Source organism: Apteryx rowi, unplaced genomic scaffold (genome assembly GCF_003343035.1).
Source record: "Apteryx rowi isolate R43461 unplaced genomic scaffold, aptRow1 scaffold_101, whole genome shotgun sequence".
In the NCBI taxonomy this organism is placed as follows: domain Eukaryota; kingdom Metazoa; phylum Chordata; class Aves; order Apterygiformes; family Apterygidae; genus Apteryx; species Apteryx rowi.
The window spans coordinates 1,868,471-1,895,301 of NW_020447209.1; the positions used below are offsets into that span (position 1 = coordinate 1,868,471).

Genomic DNA, 26,831 nt, shown 5'->3' on the forward strand with positions numbered 1-26,831 from the left:
AGATTCTCCTGGGTAGTTTATATTGGGATGAGACATGGAGGAGATTAATATTTAAATGAAATATTATTATTTGAACCAATGCAACATATTATTTTACAGCTGAAAGGTTGTTCTACCAATCACCTTTTCCACGCTGCAAGTAACTTCTATTTGACTTGAATTCATGAGGGTGGGGAAATAAATTTTTATTTCTTATTTCCCACATGTAGATTATGGAAGCAAAATTCTCACAATGTGATTTTCCTACAAAAGACTGTATGTTCCTGAAAGTTTCTTTCTCATTTTGTTAGAATTGCTTGATCTATGAAACATACAGTACTGAGCCATAATGGCACAAAGATGAGATAAGATTGATTTGAATTTCCCAAATTAATAAATACAGTCCTTGATGGTCCACATGATGTTCTCCTTACTGAGGCCAAAATCTTTCAGGTGGCACTACTGCATGCTTTTCAAGTAGAAATGTGCTTAAATAAAAGCTATTTTAAAGGCTATTGCTAAGCAGTTGCCACCTTCATCTTCTCTATTCACTTCAGGTGAACCTGTGTGGCCACTGATTATCGCAAAGACTTAAAAGTCAGCGTTCTGGGATTTTATTTTTCATTCTGCCCCTTGTTCTCTGGGCTTCCTTTGGGTCCAGATTTTTCAAGGAGGCCGCCAATTTTGAGAACTTCCAGTGTACGGATGTCTAACCTGGAATTCCTCAGAAGTGTTTTCCAGGGATACTGAGCTCCCTGGTGACACCGTGAGATGTTATGGCATGCACTATTTGCCATCACTCAGACTTGGTGATAGTTTTAAGAAACAGATGCTTCCTTTTCCTTGTTTGCTAAAAGAGGATTGATGATCATAACACCCTTTACAGATTGTACTGAAACCTAATTAAAACCGCTCAAGTTTCTTAGTAGATATTACTTAAGTGCAGGATATGACTTCCTTCATCTTTTCCTCTCAGTCCCATTTTATTCAGCCTTTTTTGGACTGATGAATGAATCTCAAATATTGTTACCACTGCCAAGCATTAATTTAATGGAGAAATATTTTCCTTTCTCCAGCTAGGCATCATTCATACTGCTGTTATCCCCACTACCATTCCATTTTGTGACACGTCTACTTCACAATTACTTCACTTCTCTTTTTGCTAATGTAATAACGTCTTCTCCATAACTGAGCATATATTAATTTATGATATAATGTAACATGATTTATTTTTATCGTCTGAATGTAATTACAGAAGTTCTGGTGTTATGATTTAAACAAAGGGGTATTTTTCTCCAGGTTTCTTTTCCCATATTCCTGTTTCCAAACAAAAGAGTTACTGACATCAGGAATAACCCAGCCAGTTTTTCTCCCATAATCGTAAGGATTTGGTACACAAAGTATTCTGAAGACTTCAGGACAATAATAGACTGTTTCTCAAGATCACTGCTAGAGATACCAGTATGACTGGATTACTTTTAGGATCTAAGGCTAATCCAAGATTTTTCTTCCTGTATTTTGGCAGGAAAGCCCAGTAGTTTCTTTCCAGAAGACAGTTTTATAGACTCTGGAGAAATTGATGTTGGCAGAAGAGCCACACAGAAGATCCCTCCTGGTATCTTTTGGAGATCTCAGGTGTTCATCGACCACCCAGTGCATCTGAAATTCAATGTGTCTTTAGGAAAGGCTGCTCTGGTGGGCATCTATGGCAGAAAAGGCCTTCCACCGTCACATACACAGGTAATGGGACCTTATTTCAATGAAGCAATAGCTATCTTAGAATTTATGTTCTTACGGTTTATTATTTTTATTTCAGCTATCTGTCTCAAGAATTCACCACGTGCTTGCAAGATATTAAAGGTCATATATTCCAGAGAAAGATAATCAAATGACAGTTGCAAGATATTCACACATTAACCTGGTGGACTCTAAGCACAGAMAAACCAGGCAATTGCCTAAGGCAGCAAGCTGCCAGGGGGAAAAAAGGTCTTCTGTGGCTTGGCAGTCACTGAGGAAATTAGCTGGTTGCTCCCAGCAGCATGTGAAACCACCTTCACCGACCTGTGTGCCATGTAGTGACAGGGTCCCTGAAACTACAGCAAAAGCATCTGCTCTGAAGTCATSCAGTCCAGCTCTGGCCTGTCCCCTCTTTCAGACTCTCCCTTTCCCCTTCATGATAAGAGCTGCAAGACCCCAGGCTCTCGCCCTCACGGGAGCAAGATTCAGTGTTGTCTTCTGTGCTGAAATGCCTTGAGTCGACTCTTCACATTATGCCTGTTGACTGTCAGATTAGGCTGAGATTGGCCAGGGCCCAATAACTGGTGTATAACCAAACAAAATCAAGTTTTTACAGAAAGCCACTGGCTTACTGAAGCAGAAATCAAGAAATAGTTATTATTCTTTAGTACTAAAATGAAAGCTGTTGTTTTTCTTGACACAGCTTGTCAAAAGCTCTATCAAGAAATCACTTTCTGGGGAAAGCTCCAAAGAATCATCCCCTTAAATGAGGCTGTTGTACATTATTTTCTCTACTTTCTATTTTCATTTTCTAAGCTGCTCTTCACCAGATTGATTAATACATTAGGGTATAACTCTCATTGGCAATGCAAAGCATCTTGCTCCAGCTTACATCAGCAAGTTATCAAATTATTACCAGAGTTATATTGCTGCTTTAACTTACCCTTTCCCTCCATTAACAACTGAAAAATCTAGCAACCAACACAAATATTTGAGATTTATAGAAATATCCTGTCCTTATTTTCTTTTTTGGCAAGCAAATATGTTTATAGAAACCTTTCTGGGTAATATGCAGGTAATATGGTATTTTCTACCCCTCAACACACCTACAACTTATTTATGTCAAGGAGATATCATAAATCTACACTTTCTCTGCCTGCTTTTCTGCAGAATTAAAGCAATTCAGTAGGATCAGCAGGTCATAAATTCAGTGACACAATAGTTATTGCTGTTATTACCCACTTTTAATCAGTCTCTCTTAAAGGGGAAATTCAGACATTTAAAAAGTAAGCCTCCTGTATTATTTAAATAAGAAAGTTAAATCTTGGTCACAACAATAATAATAATTGTAGGTCAGAAGTCTGTGTTAACGCTGCCTGTTTATTATTAGCAATTTCTGTTATAGGAAAAGGGTTATAACAGGAATAATTTCAATTGTATAAATAACAAATTAATGGTAAAATTTAACACCTAAACTTTGTGAAAGTCTATTGAACCTGAAGCAAAATGTTTAAATGGTAGTGGGGCATTCCACACAACCATGGTAATGTTTTGAACATTTAGGAAGCATACACTGATTTCACCATTGCTTTTCTTTTAGCCTAGTTTTTGTTGCAATATCCTGAGTGATTTATCAAAATTTATCTGGACCTTTCCCATTTAAAATGGCACAGTAATATACCAGTTGAGGCTTCAGCTGTGAATAAGAAGTTATATGGGGAATGTGGAGCATCTTTGTCAAAAGTACATGCTGAAGGAGGCAATGCACTTGCATGTAGTCCTTGTAAATGCTGCTTTTTATGTAGCTACAAATTTAGAACTGCCAGGTATATAAAAAAATCAGCATGTGGACCAAAACATCATCAAAAATGACTAGAGGGGTATTTTTATTCAAACAATAAAAGTCATGCTGGAATAATAGAAACCTGCCCCAAAATTCACCCTGTTCAGAAGAAATATTATAATAAAACTGCAGTTGTTTAAGCAATATCAATATATTACTTGTTAATATTTAATTTAGTTTTGAAATGATATATTTTCCTAAACTTATGATTAAAAAAAAATGCTGTCAGTTAAAACACTGGTCTTCTGTATATTTTTATATTGTTTAATCCTTAGCATTTAATCTCACCATAGCTTATTAATTTTCTTTGGACTTATTAAAAAAGTAACCTAACTTCTACGCTGAAAAGGTAAACCAGTCTCATAGTTAATGTATTTTATGCAAGTTTCATCTTTTCTCTTCTGCCTATTCCAGAGTATCTGCTGCTCCCCATAAATCTACCAAATGAGTTTTATTTTTCCAAATTTTGTAAGGAATTTCATAAACAACACTTTGGGGAAGTTTATGCTTTGTGCAATGATTGAGTGTCCTCCTTGGAAGAATTTAATAAAGGGTCAATCTTTTTCCCAGCCTATCCAGTCAATGGTGGTAGTAAAATTCTAGCTGACAGTAAGATTTTCATCTGTATTGGTTTAAAAAATCTGCCTTCTGTGATGTTGGCTTTAACATAGTCTATCCTCTTTGAGGAACTTTCAGCTGTTCCCCAAGCAATAGACCCTTAGCACATATTCCTGAATTTGGTAAAACATTAAAAGTCATATTTATCCATGCTGAAACAACAAACTATTCCAGGTTCTCCTTGGGAGTCTTTCTCTGTCTGCGGTGATTTGTCATCCACTCAAGGTTGCTGGCAACCGTGGACACTAATAAGAMGGAAGAAAGTACAAGCTCCAAATTTCTGTAGTCTTAAAAATAGAAACTGTAAAAGCCTAAAATAATTTAGTGGTAACTAAAAGCATTTCTTCTAATTCTTCTCAATAAATTATAATAAAATTTAAGCAATTTTCTTACGGTATGTTAATTTTAATCTTCCTATATCAAATCATTCTTTAAGACTCTTTTTAACCTAAGCCAAATTTTGTTAAATCATAAGTTCTAGGGATTGGCCACCACAGCTTTTGGGAGGTATTTCTCCACTTATACAATTTAAATTGATTAACATGGTATTTTATCAACAATTTCCTTGCTTACAATAACTCTAATTGCATATTAAAAATCTCTGAATGTATTAAAAATGTAATAGAACATAATTCATTTGCAGTTCARTTCATATTTGCAACTATGTAAAATAGTAACTTTGCAAAGTCATTAACATCCAAAGCACTAGCCCGTTTATATTTATCAAAATAAACTCTTACATTTGTCAGGAACCCCCTGGAAAGCCTAATCCAGACTGGACTGTAACAACGGCAGCTTGCTGTAGCTGAGAGCCTTGGAATCATTTTCATCCCACTAAGCTTTAAACATCTACATCTTATATGTAGTGCAAAATAGATGCTATTAGGGTATGATCCATTAGACATTTTTTCAATGTCAACTTTAGGATGAGACGGATTGCATTCTAGAAGTGCCTGTTTCTTTAGCTGACTATCCAGTAGTTCTAGAGAACTAATTCAAGTTACCATGCATGTGTCAACACTTTATGAGATGAACTTTGCAGTTATCTGTTCCTTTAATATGCTTTTAAAAACACAGTCAGTTTGCTCTGTGATGCTCCAAAATAGAAATGGAAATACGTAAATTTTGCTTTCATCAGTTTTAACTTCTTCAGTACACCTGGCCAGTGTGTTCCTCAGTTGGACTCAACCCCAATGGGAAATTCCTATCAGCCAGACAACACCGTGATGTCCTCCTCCCACCACGTTGCCAGCTGTGTCAGTCAGTCCCACACCGAGAACTGACTAGTAATCAGTCTAGGCAATAGCTCATCTTCGGAGTGGGTCTAGCTCACAGTGTCATTCAAAACAACCTCTTGCTTCTATCTTTTTAAACTTAAAAACACAGTAGCATTATATTTATCCAAAAGAGGAACTTAGTTATGTCTGTCTCTGACAAGCTAACTTGGATGGATACCCTTACAAGGATGTCCTGCACAGCTGTGCTATCTTTTACTTTCTCAAAAGACACTTCAGCACTTAATCTCCAATATCAGTACCAAATGCAAATGATCTATATACTGAAATAAAGCAAAATTTTACAGCAAGGCTCAAAACTTATTTCATATATCTACATAATTAAAAGTACAGTAAGAACTCTTGGGACAATCTTTTTTTATTTCATGTGCAGACTAGGTCACATATAGCTTATTTCTCAAAAATTGTTGAAAGTAAACACTTCTTATTTCTTTTAACTTAGTAATGATTGCAAAGAGGGAAGCAAATGTCATTAAGTCCTTATCTTGGCGGACTTTAAAGACTATATCTCAGACAACTTAGTAATATAAAAGAAGCACCCAAATTTTGTTACAGTAAAGTCAAGAGGGATTAGGAACCTAAATTTTGTTGCCTCACTCAGCCAACATGTGCATCCAATTAGTGCAGCAGTATCTACTGGCACAAGTAGTTATAAGTGTTGCTGTTTCTTTATCCCTGTCATCCTCCTTCCTGCCAAAAAATACAAGCTTATTTGACCAACTAGATGAGATAGGCAAAAACAAGTAAAGGCTTTAAGTTAGGATGTGCTCTGACTGCTAGGTTCTGCTCACAACRTGTTCTGTTCTTGACTAGTCCACCTAACCACACGATGAGACTCAGATTAGATAAGGCTCACTTCACATTTGTGATGTCTGCTAGGCTTGTATCTGACCTGTCACATTCATATATTACCAGACAAAATACAGTTACTGCAGAAAGTCACTGTCTTACATCAACAGGAAACAAGAGGTGTTAATAATTCTAACAGCAAAATCAAAGCAATTGTTCACCTGAATATAGCCCAGCAAAAAAAAWATATATATATCCTTTGGGGGAAAATGTCAAAGAGGTAACCCCCTAAATGGGACTTTTATACATTACTTTATCTATTTTCTATCTCTGTCTTCTAGGATCTTTATACCACTTTTGCTAATAATTTAAGATAAAATCCTTGCTGGCTAAGCAAAGCTGTTCTGCCAAACCTCTACCAGAATTTACTTGCAAATCCAGCTTATCTTTTTTTTTTTTTTTTTTTTGATAACCGAAAGCAATTCTAGCAAACAATCCAGCTAGATAATTTTTTTTTAGGTCTATTTTCCTTATTATCTAAGACACAAATAAGCTGCCAAATAAGCTTTTGAGTAGCTTCTTTTTATCAACATACTTACAGTGCAATTTAGACATGTCAAATTCCCTGGACATCAGTTTTTTCTGCCTGTGTTTCTACAAAACAAAAGCACATCACTAGGGTCAATATGCCCAAATCCCATTCTAAATAAAGATGATTTCTTGATTCATGTAATTACAGACAAATACATTTATATGCTAGCTATTTCCAAAACGGTTACTTGCCAGTGGTCCAAGAACATGCTTGAGTTGCCAGAGAAAATCCTGTTTAGGATGCTTGTGTAAATGCACATTTCTAACACTTGATGCAAAGTATGTCCATCTTCCTCATAAAACACACCCAAAGCAAGAGAGTGATCTTGGAACACACATGGAAAATCATTCTTTTTTTTATGTTTCAGTTTGACTTTGTTGAGCTCCTTGACGGAAGACGTCTACTGACGCAGGAGGCAAGAAGCCTAGAAGGACCTCAGCGGCAACACAGAACTTTTGTGCCATTGTCCAGCCATGAGACAGGGTTTATCCAGTATTTGGATTCAGGAATATGGCATTTGGCCTTCTACAATGATGGCAAGGAATCAGAAGTGGTTTCTTTCCTTACTACTGCTATTGGTAAGGATTTCCTGTATTAGTCCTAAACTGTCTGGCTTGAGGCAAGCTATTAACGCACATACTCAAATTGCATGGCAACTTTGTGTGTTTTTGGAGACAATGCTTGTAGAGGATGTATTTAAAAACAGTCTAAATACTGTTAGGCCTTAAATAGCTCATAAGTATTTTATAGGCCTTTTTAATAACTATATCCAGAACCAGATTGCACCCAGTACCAGAGATGGATTACAGGCTTGAACTTCCCTGCTTCATTCTCTTCCTTTGATCTTCTTTTTATTTAGCTTTTTTTTTCTTTGTGGAGTAGAGGTATAAGAATAGTTTAACAGCACACAGCATGCACCATGCAACAGTTTAATGTGGCAGTCCTATCTGAACGAGCCTTTGAGCACCATCAGAATTACCCAACCTGGAGTTCAGGCAGAGTACTGGGGTTAAACTCCAGCCTTGTAAAGAGCGCTACAAGCCTTAGTAGTAAGAAACACAGTAACAGCTCCTTTCTGACAGAAAGAAGCTGAGATTTTTTTAACAAGTGTGAATTAACTCTACAGATCTTTTAGTTGCTGTGACGGTAAAGTGCTCTGCCAGTTCAGCGCACAGGCACCGATTTATTATTCTCTGAGGAGGACGGGATGCTGTCGGTGGGCTCCCTGGCAGCACAGCATGCTGGATAATCTTCCTCCGCCCTGTGAATATCACACTCCATGAACAAGCCCCAGTCTCCTGTTTACATTCAGCCATTCCTCAGAATCTGCTTCAGACTCAATAATACTTAAGTTTAGATTTGACTGACCTGCTGAACCTGTCCATATCCCCAAATTCATTCAGTTGTAATTCAAAGATTGCTCCATAAAACTAGCACTCAGCTTTCTTCTAGCCACAGTGATTGTTTAATGGGCTTTTTCTCTTTGCTGAAAAAAGCAGGCTCATTCCAAAGCTGCCATTAATCCCTCTCCAAAAAGAGGCACTGGTGTTGAGTCTCAGCTGTCTGCAATAGTTACCTAAGAGCTATGGGCTGTTATTTGTCTTGGCAGGTTAATTAAAAGTTTAGGTCTTATTAAAGCAAAGTCATTAAGATTCCAATATTCAATTTCAGCACTAAAGTTTATCTAATGCACAAGATGAAACACTGCCATAATACTCTGTGTTAAATTTAAAACCTGGAACTTCACATGTTAAATGATGTTCACAATTAAACAACAGAAATAATTGCATGTTAGCTAACGAAATAGAAGGCTTGCTCTATAGAATGTGGATTTACTTTCATTTAATTTGCTTTAGCGGTGTTGGGAGTTGAGTTTTTACTTTTATCGATCGCCCAAAAGAACCCCCAAGTGACCTTCTGACAGTGACTGTTTTTTTTTTTCTGCTCTAGAAATTTCTCCAGTTTAAAATTTTCCAGTTCATGAAATCAGTGAAGCTCTCACAGTGGAAAATATTTTTAAAGCATAGTCACCAGTCACTGTTCTTTTCGAGGAAAGGAGCAGTGTAGGACAAAACAACAAAGGAAGTTGTATCTAGAGTTTTATCCCAGTCTCATTGCACTAACACAGGAAAAAAAAAGCAGAACATTCTGAACTTGTGTTTGATCACTGGAGGAATGGTGTGGGTGAGACACATTTTAGACTGTCTTTAGGACACTGGCCATGTGACAAGCCGAACAGTCCATCATGCATCCATCGCTCACCTTGAATCATACTGTCTTTCAGTACTAGGAAGTTTTCTTTTGCTATRTTGCGAGAGAGAGCTTTGTCCCATACATGGGAATCACTTTTGCTCACTTTTGCAGCTTTATAACGACACAAAGCAACAGTGCACAGGAAAAACTGTTTAGGCACAAGCTACTCATTTTGAAACTCAGTTCAGATGAGTAAGAATTTTAGATGTGAAGATGTGGCTTCTTGACTAGAATTTGGCCATAAAAGTGTAGCCTTTAAAAAAGTGCTATGTAATAGCTGTAACTAGTTAGTACCTTTCTCTACAGTCTTGTTTTCAACAGCTTGTTTAAAAAAACTCAAGGCAGGTTTCTGTGTAAAGACATTGTATTGCTTCAGAACCTTTCTACTGTATTCATGAGGTCTGACAAGACACAGTTGCTACATTTTAAAGCTATAAATACTATAGTACTGTAGTGTTATAATTTTTGTTGGTGCCAGAGTCAAGAGGATACAGCAACTTGACATGGTGTTTATGAACCAGAGTGTAAAATTGCAGTGCCAAACAAATAAGTCAAGTCACACATGATGGGACCCTTAGATCTGTGCAGGGTGAGGAAGCTGTGCAGGAGTTGTGTTGACTGTCAGAGGCAAGTTGCCGTTGCATTTGATTTCTGTGGCAGGAGCACATAGAAAAATCTCCCTTTATTATTGCAACGACTTAATGCTTGCAGTGAAAGTGCATTTGAAAGATACAGCTGTAGGTATACTTACAGCAGTATAACAGGAAGAAGTAGGATCCGGTGATCTGAGAAGGACCAGCAGCCTGTTCAGAACTGGATTCTGACTGATGTGCTAATTCTGACCCAGCACAAGCTCACACTTCAACTGCTCACCATGTAAAACTGAGGAGAATGACATTTCCCCAAAGATGCCGTGAGGGTGATTGAACTGCTGGGAAAAAGCATGAAGCATTAATTAATAATTACGCTTAATAGTGGAAAGCACCAAATTGATAATGGGGATAACAATGATAAGTACAAATTCTGTAGGCGTTCCTCAGGCAAAACTCCCCTGGGAGTGAGGAAAGGACTCACCTGAGTAAAACACTACAGCCTTTACTTCAGCAATAAAAGTATTGAATGGAGAGGATACTGATTTTGCCAAGTTTATCTGCTGTGTTCCAACAGGCTGAATTTTTCAGAGCAGTAAAATCATTGTAGGCCATTTGCTCTGTACGACAACATCAACTACAATTACTGTGCAGTGCTTGTCTGGAATGATTGTGCCTTCTATTATTCTGGGGGAAACTGGAGCAAAATGGAAAAAAAAAACTCTATTCCCAGTTTGATAGCACATTTCATTTCATAAACTGTGAGACTGTCCATCATCCTGTTTTGTAATCCTATAGAGCTATAACTGAATCCACTCAGGAACATTAGCACTGATTTTGAGGGCAAGATGGCAGTTTAGCCTGTTTTCTGAAAGGATGTGGAACCATCATCATTAAAGAGTTAGGTGTGTCAAAATGTGTGCCTGTTACATGCCATTGCATGTAAACCTAGAGAAAATATGGCATCATAATGCCTGAGAAAGCTTATACTTTTGCCTAATACTGGCAATTCAGGTGGAGGGAGAAAAAGGTTATTCTAGGAAAGTTTTCAGTATTTAATAACATTTTTCTATCCCATTCCTCTGAATTACAATGCAAGACATTATAAAGGAATGGAAGATGATGGTCTCTCAATAATAAATTAACCTTCTTGTAAATGACATTGGTGGCACTTTTTGAAATTTCTAATAGAAGCACTCCTCTGAAAAGTGCCTTGTGGATTCACCTCTGCCTGATAGCAGTGATTTATTCAGAGCAATCTGGTATAAGTGGAACAAAATAGTAGGCTGAGGAAGAGCTGGAATCAGCACATCTGAGACAGAGATGTTGGCCAAAAAATTGCTCAGTAGAGGTAAGGAACATCTGAGAGCCTGAAAACAGCATCTATGGAGTCAGAGAAAGAGTATTCCAGCAGCTGCTACCGCTGAGCTCAGGAAAGCCTGGCTGTGCAGGGCCACAAAGAAATCAAAAGGAAAAGAGAAATCATCTGTCTGTGAGAGGAGAGCGTCTCTGTTTACCAGCTTGTCACCCAACAAGCGACAGGAAGCACATGTAGAACAACCATGGTAGGATGCAAGGTTTTATATGGCTTTTATCTTCTGCAAGAGACAGTGCTTAAGTTTAAGAAAGGACCGTTGTTCCTCCTGCCCCCTCCACCATCCGTAAAGAAAACTACCCGTAAGTACTTTCCTCCATCAAAGTACAAAGTGAGCTGGTGGTGTTATTTATAAGGGCCTGCCAGCACATACAGCACTTTACAATGTACATCAAAAGGCAAGCTCCCTTCCTGCAATAGCCTAAAATGCAACCAACGCCCATACAATCCCTGGCATAGCAGTTCACACACAAGAAGGATACCCATAGAGGAGTGCTTCACAGTAGGGCTGAACTTGGGGACAAGAGAAGAAATTATTGGGCACAGAGGCAAGCATGGGACTGGGAACTCTCCTGAGTGCAGAAGTTTTGTGAGAAGTGACGTGAATGATTCTTATTTATCCCTGAGGGAAAATGCCTAAGTGTTTAGCTTGTTCTTAACCAAGGGAAGAGGAAGAGTCTGAGCAACTCAGATTTGCTTCCCTTACGTTCGCTGCCTGTGTGTACACTAACTTACACTGTCTCAACTTCCAATTCAGAGGGGATGCATAAGTGTGATCCACTTACAGTCTCAAAGCCATTAAAGTTATTTACACTGGCTTTGCTAATGTCTGGGAAAGTCTAAATTGGCTTCATGTAAATACTGGGGAGTCAGGAGACTGTGCAGGCTAACATGAGCTGTGATCTGTTCTGGCTTACTTTTTATTTTAGCTCCTTAATGCCTGAGTTACTTGATTTAACTCCCCATGTGCAAGTAGATCTTCAGTACGCTGAATGAGGAAAAGTGGATTTAATGTCCATCAACTGCCTTAGCCTAAACTTGTCCTTAGACTTTGTCCAGCAAAACACTTAGCACATGCTGAAAGTTTAGCAAGTATTTTGCTGAATCAGGACCCTTTACATGTTAATTGGGCTCCTGCAGCTCCATGGAAGTGTTCAGTTACTAAGAGCGTTGTTCTTCCCTATTGCATGATTATGGTCATCTTATCCACTACCTTGAATCACAGAGGGACTTCTCAGCACTTCCACCTTGTGGTACCCGTCTTCAGATAATTCATTAACAGCCTCTTCCTTCCCAGATGCAAAACTCTTTCCTTCTGCTTGTTCTGCAGAAGAAAAGAAAAATAGTGACATATGAGAAGCACAGTGGGGAGGAAAATCACAACTTCACTTTTGATGTTTTTGATCTCTCTCTGGCAAAATAACAGCAGAGCTTTGCATGCTCCGCAAATAGTTTTTTGCCTTCAGCTGTCTGTGTCCCGGTGCAAGCCCTTGCCTGACAGACACTCCATCAGATGGTCAATGCCTTTTTTGATTACCCTCTTGTTGCAGCCACCCCTTTTCTGATGCTTTGTTTCCTGCTGTTTGGTTTCAGTCAGCTCTTACCCAGCTTTCCTGAGTGTGGCAAAGATAGCAGGTTTTAGTCAGGTAATATTTAGAGAAGAAAGAGTCACTCAGTTGAGCTAGGAGACAAAAAGGTCCTTTATGAGTTCCTGCCAGGCTGTGATCTTCCTTTGCGTAATGCAGGAATGTGCCTCCCAGATTCCATCACCTCTGCTGCTGATCCCCAGACAGCATCCTGTGTTTGTTTTTGTGTGTATCTGCGCATCCATCTGGTTAAGACTTTTTTCCTTGTGAATTTGGTCTCATGAAAGACATTAGGTTGACAGCTCTGCTTGATTGAAAACTTATGTTTACCCACAGAGTAGGTTCAGGTTATGCTGCAGCATTGAAAAGTGTCTTCCACAAAACAGCCAGCTGGCCACAGGACTTAAGGTCCTCTGGTGAGAGTTGAATTATTCCATGCAGAAGGGTGGCAAGAGGATAGGAGAGCGACAGCCCCATCTAGCCAAACCCAGGCCAGCCTGATAGGTAGGACGTTTCCTTAGGAGATGGAGATGGGGGGTGAACTGCCTCCATCTGAGTTTTCTATGAGCTGGAAGAATTCCCCTCACCAAAAAAGTTTAATAGTGTGTTTGGTGTGATGCCAGTTTTTCATCCAGGCTATGTGTAAATCCAGTCTGTTTGCTTTATGGAGCTTAATAAAAAGCAAACGTGGCCTGAGCCTGAATCTGGAAATGGAAGAAGGGATGTGGGAAGRTGCTCACACTTTTCACATCAGTCTGTACTCCCCACGGCCACAGGTTTTTGTTTGCTCTCCCCAATGACACAGTGATTATGCTTTTATATGGGTAGCGATATGCGCTGTAAAAGTGCAGCAGCTCGGGCTCAACAGTAACTTTATCAGTGCTGCCTAAATCTTTCCACCTATGTCCCAATCCCCAAAACTGRTGAACTGTCTCATTCCCCCCTGAAGCGAGCCGAGGGGCTCAGCGTGTCCCCGCGTCAGAGCTTATCTCGCTGCCTGCCCTTTCGCACCGCTCCTAACAGATCRAGCATTGTTCCAGGTTCTTAAATCCCTTTCAGCTTCAGTCAGCAATGTTTGCAGACAGTTTTCCTCCCGCCATTTGGCTGGAGTTCCTCAAAGAAAGCGAAAGGGGAAGGACATGTTTGGCCTTGCAGCTGAACCGTGCAGGTTGGCGGGGGGCTGCCCGACCTCATGTCTAACATCTGCCCCTGTGGCGCAGCAGTCCCTCTGCRAAATGCCGCAGCCCTTCCAAAAAACCTGAAGTCAGGCCAGTCTTTTCAAATCTAGATGTTATTTGTGGTGACCTTTTTTTTCTCTCTGCAAGTGTCTAAAACAATTCTTACGTAACAACCCTGCTTCCCAAGCCGTAACGGYAGGCAAAATTATTATTTCAGGATTTTTCAGTTGAAGACTTAAGGCATCTCTAATAAAGGGGAAATCAGGGACACGTCTCAAAGATAATTAAATAATAAGAAGCCTGTAAAGGTCAGAAACTTGGCTGTAACAACTTCCACAGCTGCTGTTTCCATATACAGTGTATCTCTTCATTGATGCTTTGAGAGAAAAAACTAGACTAGTAGTAGAAAATTATAGTGTGTAAAGCTAGATAAGTTTTAAACCAGAGATAGAGTAATTCATTTAACATTACACTTAAGCTTCRTCTTGTTTTTGTTGTTGTTGTTGTTGTGTGTATATGTGTACTCATCTTCCAATAGGTCTTATGATTACAGGTGATAATTTGGGTGGAAAAATAGACAGAAAAGCAGACACATATTTACATTTACATTATTGCACAAAAGAAACGAAGCCATGTTTGTAAAGATATTTAGATGCCAGCGAGTATTCATTCAGAAGTTAGATGTCTGAATGCCTTTAATGATCCAGATTTTGTCTGTTTTTGATCACAGTTTAAACAGAAGGAAAAAAAAGGAAGGTAGATTTGTGTCTTTGAAAAGCTGTGCCTACATGTGTACTTACATGGGCTGGTAGCCTTGAACTTGCTTGTCACTGTGCTGTTTGCAGACAGGCAAGTTCTCTTGATCTGACAGAGCTGGTACAAAAGGTTTATTGATTGGGGTAATTACTTCAGTTTTAGGGTCAAGAAAAGGTTTATTTAATACTAAAGTTAAAGCCTTTTTCTTTCTTTCTATTATTTCTGTCTCTTTTTTTTTTTTCAGTTCATTTTTTCAGAACAGCAGAATTCTGCCTTAATGACACAGCTTCTAGTGTGATCTGAAGGTTTCTGGAGAAATGTGTAAAACACTACATATGGTTTTCGTTTCTGCACTTTTGTATATAGCTCTTTCCGTGCACCCCAGACTGCAGGCTAATGTAAGCACAGCTTGTTTTATTCCTGTGTCATATTACTGGGCTGCTAGAACAGCTCTGTACAGACTTTTCTCKCCATGAATGCTCTCCTGCTAAAGCACAGAAATAAGGTGCTGAGAGTTACTTGTCCACTTTGGCAAACAAAAGGAGAACCCTTTCTGTGCTAGAACAATAGAGTTTTGAAGACTTAATTTTCTAAATGCTGTGTTTAAGCGGTACCCATAATGTATGTACTTGCATGCGGTTAATTAACCACATGACATAGTAGAAGCCAAAAACATCAACACCTCCAGAGTTACTAGACCAGTCTCCCGTTTTGTGCAGGGGTGGGGGAGTGAGGACATATAGTCTGTACATTAATGCCTGGCATATGTTGACTTTTTACATGATAACAGCTGTTCTGTGTATTTAATGTGTGACTGCTTTCTTTATCTAAGTGCTACAACAGTCTCAGAATGAGAGCTAAATAAATTATGTTAAACTGATTTCTAGAGGGGCTGCTGGAGACTCTGAGAAGTGGCATGATTTGACCAGGTTTGCACAGCCAGTCAGCTGGAGGCAGAAACAGAGCCACGAGTTCTGCTTTTTCTCTGGCCCTGCTCTAAGACCACTGAGGGCTCAACTCAGCTGCCTAAAGCGCGAGCATCTAGTGCCATCTGGGATGTCCTAGGGGATCTAGGATGTCTCTATGGGGATGGCAGATCTGTTGTAGAGCCTCGGGGACACTCATGCCTTTCTGGAGTAGCTGGAGAYCAGGCAAAATGCTTGAGGGCATATCTGTAGCATCTAGCAGGCACCTATCTTTTGGCAGTGTAACTGGACTCCAGGCATCAGCCATTCCAGCTAACATATCCTTATTTATCAGGCTTGATATATTTGCTAAAGACTTATGTAAAATGAAGCTTAAATTTTAATGCACCTAAAATGATAATACTGCCAAGTTTTTATGGCATTTGTTTGACTGAATCAGATCACATTTGAGATCCTGTGTGTGTGAATATAAGAAGTTTGCYTTTTTTTCCCTAGAATACACCAACTTACATCATTTAAAATGAAACTCAAAGCCAACTTTAGCCTTGCCCCAAGCTACCAGAATAGAAATTGTAATGGACTGAACATGAAGTAACTTCCTACTTGCTAGTGCAGTTCCAGAAGTTGAACCCTGAAGGCTGAATAATTGTTGTTTCCTGTATTAGTTTGTAACAATTTATGAGATTGGGAAGGAACAAAAAAAAATCTTTGCAGTCCCTTGGGCAAATTGGGCATATGAGAGTTTCATTTACTGGAGCAAAATTCAGGCTTAAAAATATTCCAGTTGCAAAAAAAAAAAAAAGAAAAAAAGAAAGGGAAACATTCTCAAGGCGTTTGTCTAGACCTCCACAGTCTTGCCGTGTAGTAGTCATCAGGGCTAAAGTGTTAGCATGCTCGAAAGGTGTATCTTAGAAGGAGGAAGAAGAAGACTTCAGCCCAAGGGCTACTCTTTGTTTCAAATCATTCACTGAAAGCTTTTCCCAATTGACTTCTAACTCATGATCACGTTTCAAGTGATTTTGAACAAGAGKTTTTTTTCAGATGCTCAACATAAGACTGCTTAAGAACTGTATTTCTTAGGCCTTTCATGCTTTTAGCTTTGCTCACATCTCAGGGAAGAAAACAGTGTTCCCTCTATATCCCTATGAACAACAGAAGTACATTAGCAGGATTTTCTAAAAGTTGCTTTCATTCTGGTCCCAGTGAAGTCAATGGAGATTTTATCATTAACTTAAATGGYAGTATACATAGACCAGTGCCCAAGTGCTTTTGAAATCCCATTACACCTTGTGCTTTCAACCCGCTTATAGCTTTAGATTATCAGGCACTCTGCACTAGAAAGATTTCTTCTTAAAATGAAAACAGTGAGAGAAAGGAGTGAGCCAGTGCGATAAAGCTCTCTTGTAGGCCAACCAAATTCAGGCCAAATGTGGTTTATACTTCTGAAATGATTGGGCTTGGTCTCTTCTTTATTTACTCCCCAAACTGTTCCCACTTAGTCTCAGTTTCTGGCTGGGTGTAGAACAGAAGTTCAAAAATATTGCCCAAAAAGCTATTTCTGTAGTATTTCCAGCTGGGTTTGAAATCGAATGTGCTTGAAATACTGTGAGGAAGACCGATGCTATTGTGATGAGAGCCATTTGAGTACCTGGGTAGATATGTCAAGCCAGGGCTAGAAGCAAAAGTACAAATATCACAAGGGAGAGCATGCTCACATGTGGTATTGCAAATCTGGCAAACTCAGCAGCGCTGGATAGTTTCAATAAGCGACCCAAACTGAACACAAATGACAAACTTTTTGTGCTTCACCATCACCTGTTAAAATTATCCAGACTGTGGAGTCGCTGCTGGCTTGAGCAGGTATATGCTGTGAATACATTGATGGGGATCTGGGGTGTCTGCTATTACAAATGGCTTTTTTCATAGCCCTTACAGATAAAGAGTGGGTGAGAATAACATGCAATTGGATGCTATGGTTATTGTACTTCACTCTGACTTTCCAGAGTCAAGAGTGATTTAAGGAGTTATTTAAAGGACTGCCTGCCTGTTGCCCTTTTCCTAATTTAGCATCCTGATACCTGCATGTGAAGGTTAGAGTTTCACTGGGATATGAGAGCAAAACAGGGTTATATGCATGGATCTTTAATTAAAACAGACCTCCCAGCCTTCAGAAAAAAAAAGAAAATATCAAAATCTGGCAAACCATCAAGTGGCATTAGCAATATCGGCATCACACTAGGTGCCCTACAGAAGAAGAAACTGTGAAAGAGCACTCAGAAATAATGACTGAGTTTCCATGATGCTGTCAAGACTTTCACATCCCTGGCTGCCAGGTGTGGATTACTTGAGCTAGAAAAGTAAAAGCCTTATAAAACACAAATGAAGCAGAAAAATCGAAATCTCAGCAGGTGAGGATGTACCATAAAAATGAATCAGTCCTTTCAAACTTCAGCTGGGAAAGGAAGAGGAGGAGCAAGAGCCCAGCATTTCCGTATTTCCTTTGTCTCTAGAGTCTTTTTTTCCCCCCTCAAAATGTCAAGTCTGATGTTTAAAGTTATCTGAAACCTGTTTTATCCCCTCTCACCTCCACGTTTCTCTTGGCATTGTTATCACAATTACAAGAGCAGGTGACAGTTCTCTAGACACAGAATCCTACCTACCCTGCAGTGAAATTCWATCGAAAAGCATCATTTCTCTGAAAAATAAACAAGACTGCAAGCTCGGCAACTGAGAAGTAAATTAAATGCTAGCTTGTGTTCACAGAGCTTCAGAATCTTCTTTGCCTTTCGTGTTCTACTACCTAACTTCCTATTAAAATTACTGCTAATGTAATTAGGGAGGTGACAATAAGCGCTCTTGTGAAAGAAAGCCATTATTGGAATGAGCTTGTTGGTGACAACTTTATCCCATACAAACACTAGGTCTAAGAAAGGCGAGGGGAGTATGTGGCTTGCTAAAGTTGCCAGCTCTGGTGCAGCAGCACAGAGTAGGGTGTCCCTTCACTTTCCCAAGGGGTGCAATTCGTTGTAGGGTGAGCAGGCTGCCACACGCTCCTTATGGCCCCATTGACGTGACTAGCACAGAGGATTTCAAGGTTAGATATGAACCATGGAGTCTAACGACCTTCTGCCCTGTTCCATGTGCGCTCAGTCTCTCACTGCAAAGCATCCTCTTTGGGCAGTGAAACGAGACTAGACAGAGAATAGGCCAATGGACAGTCAGGAACAATACTCTGTATGACAATAAATATATGTATTTATTTCATGCATAAAATATTTCTCCTCWAAGTACTTGTTTTACAACCAGAAATTGAGTTTATTTTATTTACTTACTTTTTTTGATTAATGCATCTGTGCTTGCAGAGGATCAAAGCTTGTAAGGAAAGGGTAGAATCTTTTATTATGCCAATCAGTATACGTGACAAAACTGGACTAGATTTGGAGGATGCTTGTGGAAAGATTGTCCACAAGCATGGAYAGACCCTCTCACTTTATAATGGTGAAGATGAGAAAGTGTGAGTTTTAAGCTGGGTTCTGCTGCACATGATACAAAGACTTAGTTATTCTAATTGCTCTGTGTTCACCCTGTTTTATAGTTGTTGTTGAGCAGCCTCCTTAAGCTTCCAGTGGTACTGCTTCATGAGAAGCCTAGCCAACAACCTCCCAAGGATAGTCTTTGCAGGCAAGCCCAAAGAGGCTCTGCCTGCCACTTGGTAAATACGAGCTTCCTCTGCCAGCTTCCAGGCAGTCTGGAAGCCATACTGTTGCCGTGCTGAGCCTGAAGTAAATTGCCACATCTGCCAAACCCCAGGGAGACACCTTTAGAGAGCACCTTTTCTTCTGAAGGTTGGTCACATTAGCTTAGTATTTAATTTATCTTCTAGTCTCCACAGAACAAAAGATTTTGAGGCCATTTCTTCTGTGGAGGTGGATTGGACTACTAGTTGATGAAGAGGACAAAGAGCAAGGATACCTAGAACTTGTTCTTTTCTTGGCATCTCACTTCCTGCATTTGATTTTCTCATCTGTAAAACAAATTTGGTATTCATTGCACCTTCATTACAGAAGCCACCAGTATCAGCATTGATTCATTAAATCATAACCGTTCTAATGTAGTGTTATTCCTACATGTATCTGATACCAAACACTGCCAGTTCCAGAACAACTCGTTCAGGTTGTCGAAGGAGATAGTTACATTTGAATTCATACAATGACACTACATTGAATGGCATTTAATCAGTTCTTAGAAAGCAGTCCTGGTGCTTATTAACTCCCAGGAAAGCTACTGCCTTCAATTGCCAGCTAGATAACTAGTTTTTCATTGCCAGTAGATAGTTGACTTTAAATGCCCAGGGAATGATGATGCTTGGTGGCAAGTGTAAGCTATAAAATATTTAGCTTTAACACACAATTGTGTTACTGCAGCTTCTAATAGGATTTGGTGTCAGGCAGACATCTGCCTTGGCCTCTGGCCCAAAGATATAGAAACAAGCTATTAAGCTGAATGTTGCATTGTAAATAAATAAGGCGGAAATACAGTTCAAGTAGCTGTACTGCTGACCAGCGAACATGTTAATTATCTAAAAGAAAAGTCTATCAAGAGTCTAATAATTTTTCTATCTCCTTAATACATTTATTGTATTTCATCTGAATAAAGGTAATTTATGTAGGTAATTGTAAGCCAGACTGRCAGATCTTTATAGCGCTCACCACAGCGGAGTTGGCTTTCACGGGGCTTTTTGTCAGCAGCAAAGTGATCCCCTGAGCAGACCGTCRGCCTGGGAGCTTTGTCTCTGTCACATGAGCCCATTTATGATATCAAGTAAATGGTGTATTTGCTTATGCCTCAGATTCCCAGACTAAAAAATGGGAATGGTAACAGTTAGCAATTTCCTATTGAACTCAGTGATATTCTTAAATGAAAGATAGTGTAGTGTGAAGTCTTATTATGGTATGGTCAGGATCATACCAGTTTATAGCTTCTCTCAGGGTAGGGAACGATTGCATTGGGAAAACAAGCAGTGGGATGAAAATTTCTGCYGAGTTTCCCACAAAATCTACCAGCTGTAAGATTGTTCATACTCAAAAAAGTCCCCTGAGAGAAATGATAAAAATCCTGAAGTATCTTCAGCAGGTACAAGTCAATGTGGTGCATGAAGTAAAGCAAATTTACTCCAGCACACAATCTGGTTTCTTTTTTGGTTTGATAATTAAAGCTCTTGTGTAGGAAGCACCTTTTTTTTTTTCTTTGCTCTTGCAGAAGTCTTGGCTTTTCAACGTACTGGATGTTTTCCATCTCTTATTTTTATTAATCTGAAAGCACTTTTGTACATCMTTCTCCTTTTCCTAAGTGAGGTGGGTTGGACTTGGATAGGGAATACCTGCTGCCTCAGACACGACATTTCTGTGTTGTCCTCCAAAATGAGACAATGTGGATCTGCAGGCAGTGCATCTCATTATGTCATTTACTCCTTCTCTCAGAGGAGAGCTGCATGTTTACAATGTTTATTCAGGAAATGACTTGTTTTTTCAGTTGCTAATTAGATTTTGAAGCTGGCAGGACAATTGCTTCCATACGCAAGCTTCTGCAATCTCCATTTGAAGCCACACCATCCTAAGTTTTGCTAGTCTGTCCCCCGTGTGAGTTGTTTGCTTTCAGGAAGTTTGCTCCCGCTGCCATTTGTCATTGGAAGGTGGCTAGGAAGCAACATTTTCAATGTTCTCTTTGGCCACTATAGCAAAACCATATGATAGTATCATGCATCATTCACTGGCTGACCCTCCAACTAATAATCTTTGCCCTTACCAGCTGGTGTCAATCAGATCACTTCAGAGATTTGGAACCCGAGAGAAAACTGTGGGAGTCAGATTGAAAACAGAGAGAGACCATATATCTATTTCTAAAAACGAATTGTCCGTGGTCTCAAAGGGAACTTTAACAATTAAAAAAAGAAAAACAACAAAACATTGTGAGGATTCTCTAAAGCAGTTCCCATGGCATTATTCATAAATTACCATATGCAATTGTGTATGTATTGGAAAGTATCCTTATAATTACACATAACAACTCCCAGAATAAGTTTTAGAATGGAAACTAGAACCTAGCCATAGCTACAGTGGCCTGTTTTTATTTGTTGAATGASAGTTTGTCATCCATGTAGCAATGTTGACTATGTACATACTTAAAGGACAAAGCTTTTTTTAGATAGTTGCTTTGTGCCGCTAATTTAAGGGCTTCCTGGAGCTTAAGAGTTTAATCTCTTCTATCTTCTAGCCCTATAAAATAATATTTTGACTAAGTCCTTGCTTCTGTGAGAGATGTGCTAATTTGTTCATTTGCTTCTTCATACTCTTTAAGGTCCCCCATCTCTACTCCCTAATTCCTTATACCAGTCACCTATCGCCTCCTGTTTAATTTGAAAGTTAGATATTAGAGCAGTATGCATGCCTTTTTGTGTGCATGTGTACATTCCAGAAAGCACGAAAATCAGGTCAGCTCTCCAGCTGGCACCATCTGTGACCACTGAAACTATATTCAGTCCTGTGATGAAGCTGGAGGTTTTCGTTAGAAGTCTTAAGTGAGTAATGGTGTGCTGATGCCTGCGATGTTCAAAGTAAAAGGAAGGTCCAGTTTGAGATCATTCCTGAGAAGAGAAATAAGACCATGCTGAGAATGGCATAGACAACTCTTAGACTTGTTGGTCACAAGCCTRATCCCAAGCCTTGTTTGTTCTTATTAGCTCTGGAGTTAGTGAGAAACTAGCTCCACTTCACTTAACGCCTGCTATATGGAAACACTTTTTCAGCTGTGTTGTAGCGGCTTTGGGACAATGATATACTCCATGCATCTTCATTGCTTCTCAGAATTTTCTCAGTAGAGAAGAGCTTTTTGAAGTGTGCAGAGACCTTAATTGCCCTGAGTCACACTAGGCAAGTCTCTATTCTTTACTGCTAAAAAATGGTAGGTGGCACCAGCCACTGGGGGGAAGAGTTTCTTTTCCTCTTCACTTCCTCTTGTTTCTTTCAATAAGGTTATTCCAGGGCAAAGTGAGTGAAATTAGAGCATGTTAGAAATGTTACTTTCAGCTATAATAGAAAAAAAAAAAGCACCAAAGAAAGCAGTTAAGTAGGATGAAGGGATAAGGGCCCACTCTATTTTCAATAGTATAGGGCAGTCAGGACACAATTAAAAGCTACTGAAATGCTTCAGTGGAGAAGGTATAATGGGTTTTATTCAACTGTTCTTTTATTCCTCTTGAGTTGCATGTCCATAATAAGGTATAATGCACTTAGGGCACACTCACAAAGAATATTCTGGGAAATCAAGATTGAGGAGACAGTGTCTAATATATGAAATGTAATATGTGTGTATATTGTTGCCTTTTGCAATGTAAATTGAAAGATCTGTAGATGAACAACTAAATCTCCATGAGTATTTTTTGTCACACAGTAGCGTCTGTCAGAGCGGATGGGATCCGTCTGACTAAATATAGTCTTGCCTATGGTATTGTCTTTGATGGCAATATCTACATCTGAACTAGTCAGGGGAGGAGAAGAGGCACCAATGGGGTGAGAATCATCAGGTGGAATCAGCCTAAGGTTCAGAAAAGTTTAGGTGCCTAAACATAGGTATGCTTCATTTCTGTGGTCACTCTGAGCCTCTAGGTCCCGTTATACCTAGTCAGTATAGTCAGTGTGATCCGCTCAGTTTACTCTACAGTGGACACCTAATTGGTGTGCTGAATCTTGCTCACCTAGTCATAAGGCAACTGAGTACATCAGCTGAGACGCACTATAAATGCAAAATATTATTTCCAGGAACAAAGATTGCCCTTTAGCTGATGTGGTGAATTATTACAGTTCTGAACATCTGCAATGTTTGATGCTACATTGCTTTTCAGATGTTGCTTGTTTTTTATTATTTTAGGCAAATACCATTTATTATTTTACATAAATATACCAAGAATGTTGTAAGGATATTTTACMTCTCTTCAAGAACTCTATTTAGTCCTGTAAAGCAATAGTTTGAAAAAAACTGGCCTTTTCATTATACCATAGGTTTTGTCATGACACTAGGAGTTTGTCCTGCATTAAAGCACTGACATATGTATTTCCATTGACTTCAAAGGTCAGGCATATGTAATCTCTACTCAGTGATGCTACAGCCTGCAGACTCCGACCTAGAATGATAGCATGAAGGTGAGGTTTCATGAGATGTCTAAGTACTGCACAGTTGCTGAATAACATGGCCCTGCTCCTTCTGCTCCCAATGTTCAATGAGAAAATGATAGTAGACTGTAAATGCCAGTAGAAAGTGATTCACTTTTTTTCTCTGCTGCATTAATTTTTTGTCATCTTTATAAGCTTTACCAACTCATTGAAAGGTCTGACAAATGTCAGAGCCAGCACAAGAGGAGGAAGCATAGGCTTGTACTGAGGATAGGAGCAACAGAGGAAAAGAAATGACCCTTTCAACAAAAGGAGCTGTTAAATGTTTGCCTTTCTTATTATCTTCTTTCACAGTGTTCACATTCTATATGTTACTTATATGTGTAAGTATGTATATGTGCATTAGTAAGTAACATTTTTTTTCTAAGTATTTCTGCATATATTTCTGGGAAACAAGACAAAGTGCTTAAAGAAAAAAAGCATAAAGAAAGATTATTTTCTTTTGTTTTTGCAGCAGTGAAATTAAGACATCATGAACAAAGTTCTGAATCTCTTCTATATACAGGCTAAGGTTTTCATTTACAGGAGGACAGATTCATGTGTATACCTGCTATYAARTGAGAGTTACTATACTTGAAAATCAGTAAAAATGCACAAGGCCTGAGTTGCTATTTCATTATTCTAGGAAGAGTGCCTGCTGTTTGATCGGAATAACGATGGCAAATCAAGCTCACAGTGTTGACTACATGCTGTGATTGTATTTCCATATACTGCAAAGTGACTATCTGCTTAACATTAGAACTTAAGTGTTAGAAAGCTGACAGCACTTTCTTGTACCTCACCTGCTGCATAGAGCTGTCTGATTGTGACAAGTCTTATGTCAAGACTTAAAACATAAATGCCTGGAACTGCTTTTATTATTTAAAACTGATGTTGCCCTTCTTGAATAATTAAATTATACCACGTCCTTTAAAATGGCCTTCAGATACCGCTGTCACTCAAAGAACACCTCTTCAGAAATACGCTTCCTTTCATTCATGTTTAGAAGCTAATCTACACATTCCTCTTGCAGCTGTTTTTGCTTATTTATACCAGTAGGAAGTTTACAAATACCTTTATTACAACAAGGTCTGAAATGAAGAAATTCTATGAAAGTGGGGTCATTATTCACATGGCCAAGATTTCCATCCCTCTCTAGGACAGATGTACTACTGGTGCCCCTCCTGTATAACTGAACTGAGTTTTAATCTGATACACATTTTATTCCAAGAAAATGAGAAATCATAGTCTGGAATGAACCATAGTATTCCATCATCTTTCCAAGCCCCTCTCACATTTACTCAACCTTCGCTCACACTTTAGTCAAGAAAGTACAGAGATTTTCATTCTCTTTTTGAAAAATGATCTTTACTAAATCATGTGCTTCCTTTATGAATGATAAGTTTTAGCCCCAATATTCTGAGTTGCCCTCAAAACAAGATAAAAGTGTTAGATATCATTTTGCTTGCCTGTTAGCTTTCCTTAGAAGATGAATAGCCAGTGTTTTTGCCAAAGTCAGGGAATTTAAGATGATAACTATAGACAGAAAAAAGTGTGGAATAGTACCATACCTGTTCCACCAAGATATAATATTATCCTCAGCACTTTTGACTGTTAGCATGATAGACAAACAAGAAAGCATACAATTCAAAATAATTCCTCAACAACAGGCAGATAGGATGAACCAAGAGCCTTTGTTCAGTGAACTTCATAGGGGAAAAGTTCTGTCTTAGATCAAGTCTGCTCAGTGCCCCAAGTTCACTTACCCAAGCCTACAAAATAGGACCAAAGGTACATGTTCTGCATGAGAACTGCTTGTATTCCTTCTCTCCAATAAATTCCAAAAGGGAAAATGGTCAGAAAAATAAGCGGGGAGAAAACACATTGGGAAGTTTTCAGATACTCMGTGAAGACGCCTGGGTGCTGAGCAGCTGCAGTTTTAGTCATAGGATTTGCAGTCACTTCACGCTAATGTGTTGGGCTTGAACTTCCATTGGTGTAAATGGATGAGCTCCAGTTAGTGGAGTTCGGAGTAACGCTTTCAGTCCCAAGTGCAGCAATTGCTTTGAGGTTTCAGCTCTTCTGCCATCCAGAGACCTTCCAAACTCAGAGGTGTTTTCTGGCCTGAAGAAGTATCTGAATTCTCTTTTCTCTTCCAGAATCAGTGGATAATTGTCCCAGTAATTGCTATGGGAATGGAGACTGCGTGTCTGGGACTTGCCATTGCTTCCTTGGCTTTCTGGGCCCTGACTGTGGCAGAGGTAGGAATTTATACTTGATTAAACCTTCCCCCTCCTTTTTGGTTAATATCTTTCTTTGTGGAAGCTATAGTCATGCTTGTGGCTTTTGCAAAGTACAYCTTACCCAGACTGAGGATGCTCCAGGAGAATGGAGCTGGATTGGATCTGTGGATTCGTTTCTTACTTGCCATGATTGCTGTGACCTTGGCAACACAAAGCCCTGGCGCCGTATGGACAGGCAAATCCTCACGTTGGGAGCTTTCTGTCTGGGACTGGCTTTATCAAATGTTACTTAAAAATGTTGCACTATTGCTTGTTTAGCAGACCACTCTGTCAGCGTGCGGTGGGATCTTATAATGCTGGTTTATTCTAAGACACTAACGGTAGAACCCTTAAGTACCTTTTTGTTGCTGCAAGCTTTGCAAGTTTGCCTCAGCTATGCATGATCGTTAACAGCCTCACTGTGGGGAGCGAGCCAGGTTAGAGTCAGGCTAGGAATGGAGTAATGGCAGGAGAAACTGGATACTCTGGCCAAAAGTGAAAACATTGGGATGACTTGTGAAGGAGGCTGACCCCAACAAACAGTATATTTTTCTGCTTAAATGAAAATATTTTTAATAAATCATTTTGGAAGATATTTCACTTGACCCAAAATTTTTAGGTTATTTAAACATTTAAAAAACAAATTGGAGTACATTTAGTAAGAACATGTTTCAGACTGAGAAGTCAAAACTTTGCATATGGAAAATGCCCAAATGCAGTGCTCCAACCTTTTTCTGGGTCCTTTTTGGCTGAAACAGTTCAACAAACTAAATGTAGATTCATAAATATAAGGGGGGKGTGTAAATGTTAGTGCCCACACAAGAA

General features: G+C 39.2%; 1 protein-coding gene across 1 annotated transcript in view; it reads left to right on the top strand.

The window, feature by feature from the left end:
* TENM4 (teneurin transmembrane protein 4) overlaps positions 1-26,831 on the top strand; it is a 348,330-nt gene that overhangs the window by 165,341 nt on the left and 156,158 nt on the right. Inside the window, exons 7-9 of the mRNA XM_026063905.1 lie at positions 1,505-1,719; positions 7,221-7,431; positions 25,884-25,985. Coding sequence (XP_025919690.1) covers positions 1,505-1,719; positions 7,221-7,431; positions 25,884-25,985 — 528 coding nt within the window. The remainder of the gene's footprint in view (positions 1-1,504; positions 1,720-7,220; positions 7,432-25,883; positions 25,986-26,831) is intronic.